The sequence below is a fragment of the Gopherus evgoodei genome, chromosome 7 (genome assembly GCF_007399415.2).
Source record: "Gopherus evgoodei ecotype Sinaloan lineage chromosome 7, rGopEvg1_v1.p, whole genome shotgun sequence".
In the NCBI taxonomy this organism is placed as follows: Eukaryota; Metazoa; Chordata; order Testudines; family Testudinidae; genus Gopherus; species Gopherus evgoodei.
Genome location: NC_044328.1, coordinates 20,206,515 through 20,225,345, shown reverse-complemented (window position 1 = coordinate 20,225,345; position 18,831 = coordinate 20,206,515). Strand labels below are relative to the sequence as shown.

Below are 18,831 nucleotides of genomic sequence, written 5' to 3'. Positions count from 1 at the left end.
TATCTTTCAGAGTGGTAGCCATGTTAGCCTGTATCAGCAAAAACACCAAGGAGTCCTTGTGGCACCTTAGAGACTAATAAATGTATTTGGGCATAAGCTTTTGTGGGCTAAAACACACTTCACCAGATGTATGGAGTGGAAAATACAGTAGGCAGGTATAAATACACAGTACATGAAAAGATGGGAGTTGCCTTACCAAGCGGGGGTCAGTGCTAACAAGCCAATTCAATTAAGGTGGAAGTGGGCTATTCTCAACAGTAGAATACCAAGGGAGGAAAAATCACTTTTGTAATGGTAATGAGGCCAATGTAATCAGGGTGGCCCATTTCAAACAGTTGACAAGAAGTTGTGAGTCTCAGCAGGAGGCAGTGGTGATCTAGCTGCTGAAGGGTAGGGGAGGTACACCGAGTTCTTTTTTATACAATGGAGTGGTGCATTTGAAATAATGTCTGTGGAATGTAAGTGGCAAAATTTGACATTAACAGCCAGTTAAATGTTAACAGATAGCTGAAGCAAAGAATGGGTTGCGCATACAGCTTCTATCATGGCTCGGAGGTAGTTTGTAGGTTTACATTTACAGTATAGTAGTCAAAGGATTACAGTCCATGTAGAAAGTGTGCATAAGATATGGTATTTTGACAGCATCATAGATGGATGCAAAGAAATTGTTGGTGGGTAAGTAGAGGACAGGAGATAATTACAGCATAAATTAGTTAAGGCTATTTGGAGAAATAGCATTAGCATTCATAGATTTTTTTTAAAAATAGCTGCAACATTCTAATAATGTTTCTTTTGGAAACAACAGATATTAGGCCATGTCTACATCTAAAATTTTGCAGTGCTGGTTGTTACAGCTGTATTAGTACAGCTGTATAGGGCCAGCGCTGCAGAGTGGCCACACTTACAGCAACCAGCGCTGCAAGTGGTGTTAGATGTGGCCACACTGCAGCGCTGTTGGGCGGCTTCAAGGGGGGTTCGGGGAACGCGAGAGCAAACCAGGAAAGGAGACCAGCTTCGCCGCGGTTTGCTCTCGCGTTCCCCGAACCACCCTGCAAACCGCAGGGAAGGAGACCTGCTTGCTCGGGGTTCGGGGAACGCGAGAGCAAGCCGGGGAAGGAGACCAGCTTGATTACCAGAGGCTTCCTCAGGTATGCTGGGATACCTGCTTATTCCACGGAGGTCAAGAAAAGCGCTGGTAAGTGTCTATACTTGATTACCAGCGCTGGATCACCAGCGCTGGATCCTCTACACCCGAGACAAAACGGGAGTACGGCCAGCGCTGCAAACAGGGAGTTGCAGTGCTGGTGGTGCCCTGCAGATGTGTACACCTCCTAAGTTGCAGCGCTGTAACTCCCTCACCAGCGCTGCAACTTTCTGATGTAGACAAGCCCTTAGTTTCAAATGTTGGAGTTATTAAACTCTGAAGAATGTTTGAGAATGCCTATAACATATAAATATTTCTTTACTTATTAACGTTCCTATGGAATACTAGATTAACGATAGCATGCTACATGTGTTCCAGGCTCGCTTTATCAGCAGGATTGAAAGTTAAACTGTTTAACCATTACTGAAGCTAGGGTGACCAGGTGTCCAGTTTTCGACCAGAACACTGGGTTGAAAAGCGACCCTGGAGGCTCTGGTTAGCACCGCCAACGGGCCATTAAAAGTCCAGTTGGCAGTGCTACAGAGCCAAGGCAGGCTAGTCCTCACCTGTCCTAGGGCACCACACTGCACCCCGGAAGCAGCCAGTAGGTCCGGTTCTTAGATGGTGGGGCCACGGGGCTCTGCGCACTGCCCCCACCCCAAACACCGACTCTGGCTGGGTCCCAGCAAGTGGAAGTGGAAGTGGAAGGGGGTGGTGCCTGCCGACGAGAGCAGCACACATCACAGAGCCTGCTGCCCCAGCCTAGGAGCTGGACCTGCTAGCCACTTCTGGGGCACAACACAGTGCCCCAGGATTATACAGGGCTTTGGAGCGGAGCCCGGAGCAGTGGAGCTGCAGGATTTTGCCTGGAGCTGGAGCGGAGCCGGAGCACAGCTCCAAAGTCCTACCAGGATAGGCAGGCAACCTGCCTTAGCCCCACTGATCAAGAGTCACCTGAGATAAGCCCAACCCCCTTCCCCAGCCCCGAACCCCCTCCTTCACACCAAACCCACCATCCCCAACCCCAGTCCAGAGCCCACACCCCTCCTGCACCCCAGAGCCCCCTCCCACACCTTGAACCCCTCATCCCAGCCCCATCGCAGAGCCCTCACCCCCCCCCCCCGCACCCAAACCCCTCATCCCTGGCCCCAGCCCAGAGCCATCACCCCTCCCACAGCCCAACCCCCGAAAGGTGAGAACCCTACTCCGGGCGCGGACAGGCTCGGGGTAGAGGGGCGTGGCCCCCGCACCCCGAAGCGCCTCCTTGGTGAAGGGGGCTCCCGGCCCCCGAGGAGAGCGGGGCAGAGGCAGCCCGACCCCTTCAGGCTCACGACTCACCTTCGCGCAGCTCCGCCACAGCGCCGCTGCCGCCATGTTCGCTGCCGCTGCGGCTGCCGACTCCCCTTCGCCCGCGGCGAACCCGGCAAGTCTCCCCGCGGCTCAGCCTCGCGGCAGCCACTGTCAAACCGCGCGGACTGCGCCTGCGCGGAGCGTTCACGGCCCGGAGGGCGCGCTAGTCTCGCGAGGTGAGAGGAACGCGGCGGGCGGGGCTACTACTACGGGAGACACTCACAACAAACATGGCGGCTGCGGTGGGTGTTGGGAGCGGTGGGGTGACGGGGAGGTGAGTGATGCTCCCGCCCCGTAGCTCAGGAGCCGGGCTATGGGGGTGGGTGAGAGCCGCCCAGTGCCCTCATCCCCCAGGGGCCGCCGTCGCCTGTGACTAGCCCCCTTGTCTTGTCCACCCAGGGCCGAGGCCCTGTCGTCGGGGAGCAGGAGGCTGCAGTGGGGCTGGGGCCCAGGGCGGAAGCAGTGACACCTCCCCGCCCTGCAGAGGTGGACCCTGGGGGGCAGTGGGTCTTCTCTTCTCCCTCCAGGTGAGTGGGGGACTTCCCTTGCCCTCTGTCCGCCTCCGAGGCGAGTGGGGGGATGTCTGCCTGGCCCCAGGCGGATGAGGGTGCCACTCGCTCCCAGACTTAAGGAGGGATGCCCAGGAGGGTTTCTCCCTTCTCTAGAAGTGGGGTGGCCGTTTCCTTCTCTTGCACCGCTCCACACGGGAGACAGATGGCAAGGGCGGATGGCCGGCAGATGCACCTGGCGCACTTCCAAACGTGGTGTTCTAATTTTTAACAAAACTTAAACAGACACAAACCAGGGGTATTGAATATGGGATGGGTGTGAGAGAACAGTCTTGGGAAAGTGCTTTCTCTGGCATGGAGTTCATAGCACACTCTTGGGAATGGATATACATCTGCTATAAATCCTCTTTTCTTTAAATCAGGGCAGTTTGCTTAACAGAATTCTGCAGTGGTAGTGTTGTTTTCCTCCCATGTTTGGCTCCTACCAGGCAATTGGTGTTGGAAGCAGTGCTCTGAATGGGGGGTGGAGAGTCTGGTTCTTGGCCTTTGTATGAAGACTCATTTGTGTCATAGACTTTGACGAGTACCAGATGGGAGCTCTTTCAAAAGTTGTTAGTAACTTTTTATGAGGAATTAACTCGCTGGTCATGAAACTGTTTAAAACCTTGAGCATTATGGTACCAGGGAATGGAATTAATTTAAACACCATGGTCAGACCACTAAATCATGTCTTCTGTTTTTCCCCAGTTCCACTTTTCAGTATTCATTTATCTGTGAGAGTTTGTCAAACTGAAATGTTATTGTATAAATTACCACATGAATCAATTTTCCCCTTGAAGTAAAGAGTATCGCTACAGACTCTTTGGTGAAAATATAGTTATTGATTCCTGTTGAACCATCCCAAAACTCAATTTTCTAATATTCATTGTTGAATGGTTTAGTTTAGTGGTGCGCAAGCTTTTCCAGTCACAGCCCTGCCTTACCATTCACAGAATTTGTCATCTCCCTCCTCCAATACTTGTGATCTGAAACTATTTTTCATGCCAGAAGGTGGAGGGGAAAAACAAAGATGACTGTTCATTCATTTGGTTTAATGTTATAGCATCTGACTCACTTGAGAGGTCCCAGGCGCTCAATTGTTATTTTATATGTTGCCGGTTTATGTCTTAATATCAATTATTAATCATTAAATGAGTTTTAAAATTAGAGAATCAAAATTAATTTTAAAGGCATCGTAGGCCTACTGTAGTTATGAAACCTAAATTGTTGAAAATAAGCCAGCCTGTGCTTTTATTTTATTTTTTTTTTTAAAGGGTGAAAGGCTGAAGTTTCTTTGCACACACACCCATCTCTTCCCCTCATCCTTCCGAACCTCTAGCACCCCCTAGTTTGTGCGCCATTGATTTAATCCCTGTATTTGACATGCTTTAAAGTTATAACTTGGTGAGATGGCCTCTGGAATCTAAAGCCTCCCGCTCTTCCCCCCCCACCCTTATTTTTAAATGCATGAGCTGGTATCTTTGTCTTACTGCAGGAGTCATCATCAAATGGAACACAAGTTAACTTAAACCTAGAGGAAGCTGATGACATCTGAAAGAGGGTAGGCAAAATTGATGTGTAAAGGTGTGCTCAGAGTTAACTTACTGTGCTTAGAAGAGAGAATAGTGGACCATATTCAGCACTGCCATAAAAGGGCACCATTCCTTGGAAGCCAATAGAATGGCACTGTTGTATTAATTTAGATGGAATAAATGATCTAAAGGTGGTGACATAACCCAGTCATTGTCTAATATTAAACAGAGTTATGCAAGGCCTGGAGCTTGGTAGATTTCAGCCTGCTTAGGACCATGGCAAACACATCATTAAAGATCTTTTTAACCTTTTATTCAAAGATACAGAAAAGAATGAAAAATAATTAAAACCTTTGAAATGCAAAGTATTAAATAAGGCTTTCATTGTAACAGTATTTTTTTGTTCCCTTTCCCTTAAGGAGAGTGTTTTTAAAATCTAGTGTCTTAGATAGTATCAAAAGAGGGTAATAACTGTCCTTTTGGGGAAAAGAGAAGTAGTTAGTTGAGATAGGCAGGAGATGGTGTTGCTGCTGTTTTTTTTTTTTAAGTCCAGTCTTAGAAGGAAAAGCCCTCTTGTTTGACAGTCTCTTACATGGTATCAAATATGGTAATAACTATCATCCCAGGTGATGTTTGCGATTCAGTTGGAGATGGTAGGGGTGGCGATGTCATCTGGGCTCCTCTCTCTGGCCTGTTCTGGTCAAGACACTTCTCAGGATCAGGATGATAAAGGCTGAGGGTCTCAGGAAACTGGGGTTTGGCAACCATGATATTGACACTTGCTCCAGTTGCTTCTATCTCTTCTCTCCATATGTCCTTTTTGTTTTCATACTTTCCCCACAAAATCTTTCTCTTAAGGACCCAAAAAAGGAATGGCCCATCCCCTCGTTATTTTGTCCACCAATACGGCCTAATATTCGACATACCAATCTTGGCTTATTAATGTCTGGCTCCACAGCTTCCGTTTTTAGCAAGTTTAATTTTAACAGTCCTTGAGTCATATCAACTTGGCCTTTTTATTTAGACTAATTCAGTTATTCTGTCTTCCATGTGGACTTTTATCCATCAACCATTGTTGTTACAGATTACCGTAACATTTTATTAATTTATACATACTTGTTAACATTGAGCTCACATTTTGGGTAAATTTGTAGGCCCAGTTGTCACAACAGCACCTACTTACTCCAGGGCTGAATTTCAGCTGCTGTATCAGATTCCAAAAATAGCAAATAAAGCCTATTTAAGAAACCTCAACTGGTTAACCCCATTCCAAGAACTATTTAGACACAATTGATAATAATCAATGCGATGAACAAGGAAATAAATAACCCATTGGGAATGTTGGCTTGTGTGAGCAAGGGAGAAAAGAAAATGGAGAAATCATGTTTAACGAATGAAAAAAGAAAGGAAACCCCTTTGACTTATTTGCAAAGCAGGGGTACCTGGGGATCTGCCTATCAATTTGGTTTTATTGTGGTTTTACCTTCAGGTGGTTTTAGTGTGACAGTTATAATAATAATAATAATTGGAGGTATACCAATCTCCTAGAACTGGAAGGGACCTTGAAAGGTCTTCGAGTCCAGCCCCCTGCCTTCACTAGCGAGACCAATTTTTGCCCCAGATCCCTAAGTGGCCCCCTCAAGGATTGAACTCACAACCCTGGGTTTAGCAGGCCAATGAAAGTATAATTGTTATACAGTTTGGATTACTAGAAATGTCTTGATTTTGTTTCTCACTGTAGACTTGTGGGACTTTACATATTTTATTAAAATTCTCTCTGTATGTATGGGGGATATACTACCAGAGTGGTTTCCTGCCTATGTATTTCAGCAGTTGGGGGTGGAGCCTACTACTGAGTCCTGAACTGGTGGGTTTTGTTCAAACACTTCTGTTCTCTAGGAAGCACTTCCAGAACGGATTTTCAATTTGTATTTTAATAGAAATTTTCTTAGTACAGTTGCCCTCAAGGACCACAGTTTACATACCACTGTATTGGTATAGGAGACACTCCCTATTCTAGGAGCTTAGCGTGTTGACACTGAAAAGTTTCCAGCTGTTAACTAGACGAGTAGCAAGTGACTTTACTGTTGATCCCAGTTTGATACACCAGTTCAGTACCATGTTGCACTCATACTATATTATTTAATACAAAGCATTATTGTGAAAGAGAGGTTCATATAGACATCTCTCTAAAGATAGTCTGCAGAAAACCAGTATTCCTGTAATTAGTGGTATGTGCTGAATTAGGCCTCTTAGGTGACTTTAACAAGTTATTTAACCTGGTGTTAGTGAAGCACATTGAAAATGCAAAGCACTATGTAAGTGACTAGTAGTGATCTGGAGTTTGGTACTGGACACTTGCAGATCATCTAATGAAACTCTGGTCACTCTAAAATGAAAGGATTTGCCAATTGAAAATGTAGATGTTAATGATTTCTGTGATCATTTGCAGCAATTGAAATGTCTGATTGAAAGTGTCCCCTATTCAGACTGAATCTTATCTTCCATCTTAAACTCATTGCAAGTCAAAGTTGTAGGAAAGTCTGGTCATTTACAATGGTGATATTGGAAAAGAGTGACAAATGGTGATTTTTTTTATTATTGAAAGGTAATGCAGTCTAACAAAACCCTATGTCTTATACAAAATATTAAACTCAAATTCTGTGGCTGGGAGCACAGAATTATGCAGCACTGCCCCTGCAAGCCTTCTTCCCATAACTACTAATCAACACTATTACAGAGTGTGTTTTCCAGGTGCCTGTCCTACAGAAAAGTGGTTCTCCAGTTCTGTGGATCACTACTAGTTGTCTGCAGAATGAAATATTTGAGAGCTCCATACAGCTTGATGGATGAGGAGTGGCTGGGGTCCATGAAAGGATCTCCTCCTGGAAATGTAGTTCATGTAATGAAATAATTGAACTACTGCTATGAATTTTATTTGTTGCAGGAGAGCCTCTCTTCTGAAGGTTAAGCAAGAAGCCAAAAAAGATTTGATTAAGAAATCAGAAAACATAAGTTTGACAGACTAATTTTTTTATTTATCTTTTGTTCCAGGGAAAGTGGGGCAGCTGTGCTCCCTTGCTTTCTGTCTGACCTACTGGGAGTACAGGTTGGAGTATGTTTGCTACTTAGCAGGAAACTGAAATTCAGGTACAATTCACGTAGACCTTCAAAAAACAAAAACACAGGGAAAAACTAAAGAACTTAGCTAAAAATAGCTGGAGAAATCTCCTGCTGTGTTCTTGTGTCTGGCTGCAGCTCTGATTTTCCTGTCGTGATATGCATCATTCAGCTCTGTTTCCTACTGGAATAATCAATAAAATGGTAGCCTCATTGCCGAGCTACTCACTTCATAACAGCAAAGATTTTTCCAGTCTTTTCAAGTAGTTTTACATATAGACTTTTAATTTCTAAATATACATTAAATGAACTTTTTAGTCATCTAACGCAGTAGAATAATCAGTTCTCTTTAGTCTCACAAAACCACTAACGTAGGTAGGTTTTTTATGTCCAATTTACAGATGAGTAGATTGGTAGAGTCACTTACTTCAATTCATATTGTTGGTAAGAGGCATGAGCTTTACAATTGGATGTGAACTGGGTTTTTTTACCAAAAAAAAAAGTAAAATGTTTCCAAGTTATTTGAAACTTTGAGAAAGTGATGGTACTATAATCATATCAGTACCACTTTGAAATCTCAGAGATTTTAAGATTAAATGTTGTTTTGTAATTAACTCTTTTTAATGAGTTAGTTCCTGCTATAATTTATACGATTTTATAACACTAACAGAAAATATGCATCAAAAATGCATTGCATTGAACACCGAATTTGACACTTGAAAACTTGGAATTTCTCATTCTCTGAAATCTGTTCCCCTCAGTTGCTGATTTGAAACTTGAATAAATGAAAATATAACTTTCCTTACCAGATAGTAATTAACATTCTTGACAATCTTGAATGTACTGTGATGCATAGGTATGGTTCAGTATTTGATGAACCATAACTGTGCATGTGCCTAACTTTAAGTTTGTGAGCAATATTAGTTCTGAACATAAAATTCTAAGTTACAGAACAATTACAGTATAAAATTGTCTCTTCTTTACAATAAACTTGCTTCCATGCTAAGATTTCAAATCTCAGCATTTAAGAAATAAATCTGGAATTTCAAAAAATGTTCTCGTTGAATCTAAACCTTTCTACAGATTATTTAATAAATATTTCCAAACTGACTGAAGGTTAGATTGAATTTTATTCTCATGTCCGCATAGTCAACTAAACTTTGACTTTTATTAATCCTTTTATTAAAATTTAAGTAGTATTTATAATACTGTTGGTGTGAACCATCTTCCCAACTGTGACTATCTGAAATCTTTAAATAGCATTGAGCTGCTGTAAAGATTTCAACAATATTCTTATGATTGTCTGTTCATGTGTATTTTACTTTTTACCATATGCATTTTATTTAACAAGACTATAGAGATGTAATCCTTGATTTACAGTGGTTTCTGTAAATGTGAATTCTTTTGTTTCAAATTCAGTGAAATGTGCTCTGATTCTGATTGATTTTTCTAGGCACACATTATTGTAAACTCAAAGTGTGAATATGGGTGAAAAGAAACCAGAGCCTCTGGACTTCGTAAAAGATTTTCAAGAATATCTTACTCAACAGACACACCATGTAAATATGATTTCTGGATCTGTTAGTGGGGACAATGAAGCAGATGCCCTTCAGGGAGGTAGGCTCTCTTCAGTGCTGTCAATTATTCTAGTGTTTTGGGGGGATGACTGTGCTGATGTTTGCATTTGAACGTGCTTATTATGAAGGCTACTATACTAGTCGGTAAGCTGTAGAACCTTTGGGGGGAAGTCTTCTAAAAAACATCTTTTTCATCAAAACTTATTTCTCATTAGTTTATTTGTGTGTGGGGGCTAGGGGATTAAGGAGCTAACAAGTTTGGACTAGTGTCACTGTAACAAAGCAACAACCCAGTGATTCTCAGTCAGAATCTCTACTGCATTTACTGTTTATAGCTGGGGCAGATGGTGATCAGAATGGACTAGATCATCCTTCTGTTGAAGTTTCACTGGATGAAAACTCAGGAATGTTAGTGGATGGGTTTGAAAGGACATTTGATGGAAAGCTGAAGTGTCGATATTGCAACTATGCCAGCAAAGGAACAGCACGGCTCATAGAGCATATCAGAATTCACACAGGTATGAAGGATTCTACAGGTACTTTGCTGTGGGGCAGTGTTTCAGTACCTTTGTGTTCTATGCTCAGTGTATATGGAACTAACTCATAAGCTTTGCAGATGTGTGCATGTATCTTCAAGCAGTGTCATAGTGATGACTGCTTACAATTGAGGAAAGTTAAGTCTGTGGGGTTTTTTAAAGATTTTTTTAAGTTTTTAAAAGATGAGGTACTGTATTTTCATAATACTTGTTTAGGCCCCGATCCTATAAGCACTTATGTATATGCTTAGCTTTCCTATCATGAGTTGTTGCATTGATTTCAATGGAACTAGGCCTGATGGTAAAGTTTTAGCACATGCGTAAATGTTGGCAGGATTTTGAATCTTAGAGAATAGCTCTTTTTATTGTGAGGGTCTCAATCACAAACTAACTATAAACCAAGAAACTGAGTAAATATTATGCTTACACTAGCACCTGATATTATATTTTATTACTAGGAAATAAGGTTGAAATATCTGCCTGTAGGCCAATTACACAAGAAAAGCACAGTGGCTAAAATTATAATGAAGGCATTTTTGAACACTAAAGATCAGTTAGTAAACTGAAAAAATCCATTCTCCAAAAAGTACAAGTTATAATAGAGCCCCAACATGCAACATTTCATAGTGGAACCTCCCCTAACTCTTATTTTAAAGCTGTTTAATTACCTTTCAGGGGTGGTATTCCAGTACTCAATGTCCCATCCTGTTTTTATATGATTGTTTGCTTAATCTTGGTATAAATTATATGCTTATTACAGAGATACCAGGTCCCAGTTGGTGGACACGTGCCAACCTCTGAAAAGATAGTACAAAAGTACCTTGCATCAAGGGCTGCCACTGCTTTTTCTTTTGCTTCTCTTCTGGAGCTGGTGGTGTAGGCAGGTCTGGCTAGAAGAAAGAATCACAATTGAGTGTCTCAAGCTATGATACTAAGCAATAAGATGCCTGTCATTGGAAAGTTTCCCAGTTTTTCTATATTAGGATCTACCAGTCCTGCTTGAGCAAATACTGGTTTGAGCTCTGGCAGAAAACTAACTAAATATCCCCTGAGAGAAACATGAACATAAAAAGTCTCATCTTGGAGGGTTTGACAGCTCAGCAGCAGATGCATGCATCCTACAATCTTGTATCAATGCGAGATTAATGGTAGATGCCTGCAGACATGTAACTCCTTTTGGAAGTCAGTTCGTGAACCTGCTATGTGACAGTGGAAACTTCTTTAGAGAGAAAGTTAAGGCTGTTCTCCCCAGTGCCAAGGAGAGAGGTCACACTTGTTACACCGTGAAGTCTGTTATACCCTTTTGTAGAAGAATTAATGGAACCGCATCTGCCTGGAAGCTAGTCTATAATTCTAGTTATGAAGTTAACGATATCAGTACCATCAGCAGGGCATTAAGCCTCTTTACCAGCATAAATCTGGAGTTTTAATTCCTAGAACACAAAGCACTAAAACTTTTGGGCTTTTAAAACGTTCTGGATCAAATGAAAGTTTTCCTCTAAACAATTCTGAAGGACCTCTCTGTCTTAAAGGAAGATCATAGGTACCGACTGTACTGTTATGAATGTGTTTCCTGTAATCATGTTTGAAAAATTGTTGTTCAAACACTTTAAATGCATTAGTGAGGATAGAGCCTAAATGATATCTGGTATTCTTCCACAGCTCAGGTGGCATCATTAAAAAGCCAAAACCTGTATTCAGGAGGCTGAAGATAGAACCTCCCCAGACAGTGTAACCAGTGTAGTTCCACTCCATGATGCTGGGAGCTGGATGTTAGGGGTGTCTTGAGAATTGCATCTCCACGACACAGCACTTAGTTCTACAGGGGCATAGTTTTAGTTTTTTGTTTTTTTTTAATTAACCAGAGGGTCCTAAAAACTTGTCCTTATTTTCTTAAATTTGAAAGCCATCTGTGTGTCTGCAAAAAGGCAGACTGATAACACTGCAAACCTCTGAAGCATAGTTATTCATAAAACAAATAAAGCTATGGCAGGTAACTGAACAAGCTTTGCCATGCTGTCTTGCCTATATACATCAAACCTATTTTGGACAAAGCACCTCTAGAAGTGTGTGAGTATTATTCAGACTACATACCATTCATATCTTGGCACCATTCCAGCAAGGGTCTCAGTGCCAATTGTAGTAATGGTGGCTTTTCTAATGGTCACGCTTGCCTACTGAAAACACTTATGACATCTTGCAACCTTGCATTAGCAATGAGTTGGACTGGATTTAAACTGTTGATTAAAAAGTGAAATGCTCTATTCAATTAGTAGCCCCCACAACCATTCACACTCTTTCACGTTCTGTTAGGCCGCTTTGTGCATATATACATAAATTGTTACACTATAATTTTCTCTTTCAGGTGAAAAGCCACACAGATGCCATCTATGTCCATTTGCATCAGCTTATGAACGTCATCTGGAAGCGCACATGCGATCACATACTGGTGAAAAACCATATAAATGCGAATTGTGTTCCTTCCGCTGCAGTGACAGAAGTAACCTGTCTCATCATCGTAGACGCAAGCATAAAATGGTACCTATAAAAGGTACTAGGTCTTCCCTAAGCAGCAAGAAAATGTGGGGGGTTTTGCAGAAGAAGACCAGCAATCTGGGATACAGCAGAAGATCATTAATTAATCTGAGTCCGCCTTCCATGGTGGTTCAGAAACCAGACTACCTTAATGATTTCACCCATGAAATCCCAAATATTCAAACTGAAGCATATGAAAGCATGACAAAAACAACACAGACCGGTGGCCTGCCGAGAGATCCACAAGACCTTAAGATAGACAATCCATTAAATCAGCTATCAACATTAGCAGGACAGTTGTCTAGCTTGCCACCTGAAAACCAAAACCCAGCGTCTCCTGATGTTGTACCATGCCAAGATGAAAAGCCTTTTATAATTCAGCAGCCTGCTGCACCAGCAGTAGTTTCATCTGTGTCAACAAATATTCCTCAAAGTTCATCTCCTACTAGCCCAGACCCTCGGCCCCCACACAGTCAAAGGAACTACAGTCCAGTGGCAGGTCCAAGCAGTGATCGCAGCGTCCATACTAGTACTCCTAGCATAAGTAACAGTCAGCCAAGTACTCCAGCTCCAACCCTTCCAGTTCAGGATCCTCAGCTTCTGCATCACTGCCAGCACTGTGACATGTATTTTGCAGACAATATCCTTTATACTATTCACATGGGATGTCATGGGTTTGAAAATCCATTTCAGTGCAACATATGTGGGTGCAAATGTAAAAATAAGTATGACTTTGCTTGCCATTTTGCAAGAGGTCAACATAACCAGCATTGACAGAAAACATACTTTCATTTAGTTTTTTTTAACATGTTTCATACTTGCTGAAGGAGACCGTGCTCATCCCCCAACAAGAAGTCCAACAAACAACTTGACAATGGAGGCAAAATTCTTTCCATGTTGTCATATAATATGCCAGGGATGTTTGAGTCATGGAGGTGGTAGTTTTTATGTTACTGTTTAAAATAAAGTTATGAGGATTGGCATGCAGTAACATGTTTTATGTTTCTTACATTTAAGTTATTTGCACATAAGATCCAGAAAAACATTCTACAAATGCCAATCCAGATTGTGTCCTTAAACATAGGTTGCAATTCATCAGACTAGGTATTAAACAAGATAAGAGGTCTTGGTACCTAAAATATAGTAAAAGTTGTTAATACAGTAAAATGTGTGGTTCATATGAAAACCATATTTCTGCTTATAAACTAACTGCTTACCAAACTGGATAAAATCTTTGCTGTGAGTTAAAGAATAAACTTTCATGCATACAAACAATTTGAATTTAAAATTTGTCAGTTTCATCTGATCAAGTTATCAAACTTCTAGTGATTTCTGAAGTCTTTTTATGCTAGGCCTTTAATCTTTTTCTTTAAAAAAACTAGACCAGTTTTATAGCGATGAAAAAAACTAGAAGGTACCTTTAAAAATATATATATATAGACACACACTATGAATGAGGCTTTGGTAAAAGATGTTAAATGAGAAATAGAAAATAGACAGCTTTGCATGAGGACAGTTCATTTTAAAAACTGTCAAGACATTCCCACTTAAAGGTTATTAAATACATAAATTGAAAACTAGAGGCCATATTTTAATTATTTTTAAAAATAAGAAAATCAGTGTATTTTAATTGTCTTGCTAGGTTGCCTATATGTTTGAAAGTTACACATTCTAGTCTATATAAACTGCAGCTAACGTGGAATTCTCTTTGTTCCTGGTCTACCAGAGCCTGGGTTTTTTAACCTTCTGGACCTGTTTGAAAGGTCATCTTTTTTTTCCCTCCACTGTTTGTGGGGAAAGATAGGCAGAGGAATATTGGTGGCTACAATGTAGAGCTGTGATTAATACTGTGACTGGCAAATACTGTCTGAAGATGTGCATGCTGGCCACTGTATGGGTTAACTATTTTTTTATATTTTAAATCTTGATCATTGTAAAAGCACCTAGGCTAATGGATGGGCACTTTAATAAAAACCTGAATAAAACATCCTAGCAATGTTCCATGAAAGCGCTCGGTATTACAACACCTGAATTTGTCATCTTTCAGAAAAGTGAATAACTTAACTTTCTCTGTATTTTGCAATTCACCTTGACTTTATTTCATTTTGTACTTGTTGCAAGATGAGGGTTGTTTTTTTTAAACTACACAAGCAAACATGGACATACAAGATAAGAGTGAATGTTTTGTGGGCAATAGGTACAAGATTTACTTCCTTAACATGTTGGGGGATTCATCTGAATGTCAGATGTAGGGGTCTATCCAAAAACTTCTGTTGTCCTGGAGCAAGATCCAAAAATCTATTGAAGTAAACTGAAAGACTCTTGGTTACTTCAGTGGCCTTTGGATCAGGCCCTTGGAGAAAGAAGAGTTGTAGTATTGGGAGTTTTTCTTTCACTCCATTATTGAATCAGAAATTTAGAACTTGAGTGCATGGCTCTACAAAGACTATTTTTCATCATTATCTACACAATTCATTGGCTGTTGTATGTAACTTGTGGTGTCTGAGTGTAGTATTTATGATTGCAGAAGTTAGAGATAGAAAAAGTCTATTAGGCCATATAATTTACCCCCTGCCACTAGTTAATATCAGAGATGAAACTTCATGGCTATGGGCTTGATCCAAATCCATTGACTTCAGTGGGCTTTTATATAAGGCCCTTAATAACTTTCTGCATAAATAAACTCAAGAATATTTGGAGAATGTATTTGTTTAGCTACTGCACATTTTAATGTAATAAAAATTAACTAGTCTTATTAGAATTCCTTTTTTTAAACTTACACTTTGCAAACAGAACAATTCTACACTTACACCATACGTGTGCATAAACTGAGACCTAGACATCTGAAATCATACACTTCAATATTTTCATTTTGAGGATTGCACTACAGTTCATTCAGCATTTAATCTAGTTGATTGTTGCTCTTGTACAGGTTGTGTAAACTGAGTTTTGTACAAACAATGTATAGAAGAAATACATTCTGAATAGGTCATTTTATTGGTCAGATATCTGCATACTTTATGGTTCAGTCTCACATCAATTGAAGCATGAGTATTGTATTTATACCAAAATGCAATTGGTACTGTTAAAGACTTTTAGAAAAGCTAGTAGTTGTTTGACTAGCCACAAAGGAAAACATTTGATACTATGCTATACCAAATAACCTAAACTAGTGGTTTTTCTTGAGGCTTTCAGAACTTTGGGGAAGCCATTGAATCTGTTTAGTTTTTAACTAGATATTCTCAGTTGGAATTGTACTAGCATTTATCATCCATTAGGCTGAATATTGGGTAGTAGAAGTTGCACATCCCAACCGCCTGCTGATTGAAAATATACAAACAATTGGTGTGTGCGCCCACTCCCTTTGAAGTCAGTGGCAAAACTATCACTCCAAATCCTACAGAATTTTTAGAGGTTTTTTAACCTTCCCTTCATTATTCTTGTTCTGATGCTTAGGCCTAGAGTTTGCATTAGTAGTCCCTGTAACCATTCAGTACTTCAGTCAACACGTATATAGAAAACATGCCTTGGAATTCTAGCAAAATGGTTCCCAACCTGGTCCATGGGCCACAATGAGGGAGAGCCAGGACACCCATAGAAGTAGCTAAAAATAAGAGGAAGTCTGCTTAGCCCAATTGCAAAGAGGGCCTTCATTGGAAGATGGCCCATATGACAATAAATAGTGGGGGATTAATAAAAAGTAGTACGAAGTTTTGAAGACTTATGGACCCTGCATACCATATTTTGATGCTATTGGATAATGGTAAATTGTTTACTCTTCAGCAATGTACCCAAGGAAATTAAAAAGAAGAGAATTCAAGCTTTAACTCTTAAAAATGTGTAACAGTTATAGCCAGATACTGCTTGTCTCATGCAAGTAGCCCCACTGACTGCAATGGAAATACTCAGCAGGATTTGGCATTCAAGCCCTGCTCCTACAACTGGGTCTGTGGGGTAGATCCCATTAACTTCACTGGTGCTCCAGGCAGACACAATTTCAGGATTGGGACCTTAGGTTGCTTAAAAATAAAAAGCATATTACTGTGTTTTCTGTTGTGCCAAATAGTTATTTGATTACACTTCCTTCCTTCCGACTACTAAGTATGTTTGGAAGGTGCATTTTCAGTTTTATTATTAAAATTGTAGTTTTTCATAATTTTGTACTAAAATTGTATATATTGTAATATTTACTAGAATTTAAAATAAAGAGCACAATTAGTATTGCAGAGCTGTTTATGGTTGTGATCCTGCAAACTTTTATTCTCACAAGTAGACCTTGTTCTTACAAAGTCAATAGGAAATACTTGTCAGTAAGGATTTGTAGGATCAGGCCCTAGATTAGTAAAATTATTTCATAGTGAGTTCTAAATGTGCTAATCTGCACTAATTTTAAAAACATCCTTCTAACATTTTATAAGGAGCTGTTTAGCTTTTAATTTGTATTAACAAGGACAGTTCAGGATATGAGTTGAAACTTTTCCACAGCTTAAGTTCTGTATTTGGAAACCATTAGCTTTGTGTTACTTTGTTTTTATTGGTATAGAATATTTTATAGATCTGTTGAACAATTTTTAACAAGCACTATTTATCGTACTCTTAATACAGACGTCCGATTCTGAGGATTTTCTGTTCAGCAGTCAGTCAAATATTGGATTGAATATGTTGGCAGGAGATTAATGATCTCAGTTAATATTTAAAATAAACTGTGAAGCAACTAATGGAATAAGTTGATTTTTGCAAATGCAATGTTTTGCTTCAGATGACTTTTGCATAACATTTTATTTGTATTTTAACATACAGCTCTCCGTTCTGGAAAATACATGTTCTGACATTGTTTCATAGCAGAATTTGAGCTACGCTGGACATGCTTTTGTTATGGATTTTTTTTCCTTGATAAAGGGAATGTCACTGGCAAGCTTCCCATCAGTTTTAAGTTTCTGTGAAAATACATAGCCAACAGATGTTCTGTTGCAGAAAAAACAATTCCCTCCTGAGGCATTTTTCACCAAGGAATCTTAGCATATGTGCTTCTAGTTCCTGCTTTGTTAATAATGTGTATTTCAATGTAAAGAGCATATTTTGTATGCAAAAGATGAGACTTGAGTTAGTTGTAAAACAAGTTTTATCGTGTAGTGATGCTGTTTTTGGAAAACAAAGTTTTAATTCTGAAATAACTTGAATATATCTAGTGTAGTTCATGTTGTGGAGTTTTGTTTTGTAAAATATGAATAAAACACTTTCTAATGATGTTTAATTTATTAATCCTTTTTGAAAACGATGTAGGTCTTAACTGCTACTCAGATGCATAGTCTTTACTCATGCAAGCAATTCCATCAACTTAAGTGAGGACTAGTTGCCACAGTGTGCAGGATTAGGCCCTGCAAAGCTCATTGAACTTATTAGAAAGACTCCAATGGGCTTTAGATCCCATCCAAACTGGAAGCTTTGTGTTTACTATAGCTACTATCAAATAAGTACTGAATTAATTAACGTAATACCAAAGTCTGCCCTAAGAAATTAAATGAATACACCCAGCTAAACATTGTTTTAGGATTGAAAGGAGGAGATTTAATGAAGCTGAGTGATTCTTGCAACTTGAGTTGCAAGAGCGTGTAAGGCAGAGCGGGACTATCATAGCCAATCTCCAGCTGCAGTATTCAGCAGAACTAATTCAATAGCAGAAAAATGTTGGCAAACTAGTGAAAATTGAAGTAAAACACAAATGATTAAAGGGATGGAAGAAGTGATAGACTGACGTAATAAATGTAAAAGAACGGAGGTCTAGCGTAGCCATATTACTAAATGGAATGAAGGGAGAAACAGCTGTATACAAGTATCTGAAGAGGGCAAAGACGTACTTAGAAGTAATAAGGAACAGTACTGGGTGAACACACATGATGCAGCCCCAGCAAAGGAAGTGAAGGAGTACTTGTTGCTTAGACCATTTAAAAAAAACTGCATAAAACAGAAAAATGTCCTGTATCGTCAGGGTTAAGGTAATTCTTTTCATTTGTGTCCATCGCTAATGTTAATGAGCTACTCATTCAGTTCTTGAACAAAAACGATTATAGCATGACGAGTGAATTAGACCAGGATTGGTAACAGGAAAGGAGGGAAGAACCCCCTCTCATTGCTAAGAATGAGCGGTGCGTGCTGACTCCTGTAATATTAAGTTTCAGAGGGAGCAGTGTTCAGTCTAAGTCAGTATTCCTGAGGTGGTCTGGGCGTAAAGAACAAAAAGAGGAAGCTTCCAGGTGGGGCACAAACCACACACTGTAAAAGTGCATTGCCCTTGTGACAGGCATGATAAACGACTTTTCAAGGAGTTAACGCACTTGGAACTTGTTTCTATTATTCTTTAACTCAAAAGATCACCTACTTCAGTATGTGGCAAGTGGGTGGGGAAAAATGAGTTTGATAAGATAGGCCAATGTTTGGATGACTTGCCTACAATAAGATGATGCTATTCAATTTAAGGGTCCAAATATT

The 18,831-nt window shown here is 40.2% G+C and overlaps 2 protein-coding genes across 7 annotated transcripts in view; one reads left to right on the top strand and one right to left on the bottom strand.

The window, feature by feature from the left end:
- Positions 1–2,615, bottom strand: part of ACADSB (acyl-CoA dehydrogenase short/branched chain) — a 34,274-nt gene extending 31,659 nt beyond the window's left edge. Inside the window, 1 exon segment of the mRNA XM_030569079.1 lies at positions 2,483–2,615. Within this exon segment, the coding sequence (XP_030424939.1) occupies positions 2,483–2,518 (36 nt within the window). The 5' untranslated portion in view covers positions 2,519–2,615.
- Positions 2,616–2,693: 78 nt separating this feature from the next.
- IKZF5 (IKAROS family zinc finger 5) lies at positions 2,694–17,591 on the top strand. 6 transcript variants are annotated; one of them, XM_030569035.1, is made up of 7 exons: positions 2,694–2,768; positions 4,538–4,603; positions 7,629–7,724; positions 9,148–9,311; positions 9,607–9,789; positions 12,173–12,982; positions 13,161–17,591. In XM_030569035.1, exons 4-7 carry the CDS (start codon positions 9,179–9,181, stop codon positions 13,301–13,303), a joined length of 1,269 nt encoding a protein of 422 aa, XP_030424895.1. In that variant the 5' UTR covers positions 2,694–2,768; positions 4,538–4,603; positions 7,629–7,724; positions 9,148–9,178; the 3' UTR covers positions 13,304–17,591. The 6 variants fall into 6 exon arrangements, with proteins under 6 accessions (XP_030424895.1, XP_030424897.1, XP_030424894.1 ...); XM_030569034.1 differs by lacking the exon at positions 2,694–2,768 and adding an exon at positions 2,775–3,021; XM_030569037.1 differs by lacking the exon at positions 4,538–4,603 and having other exon boundaries at positions 2,709–2,768.
- Positions 17,592–18,831: the final 1,240 nt, after the last annotated feature.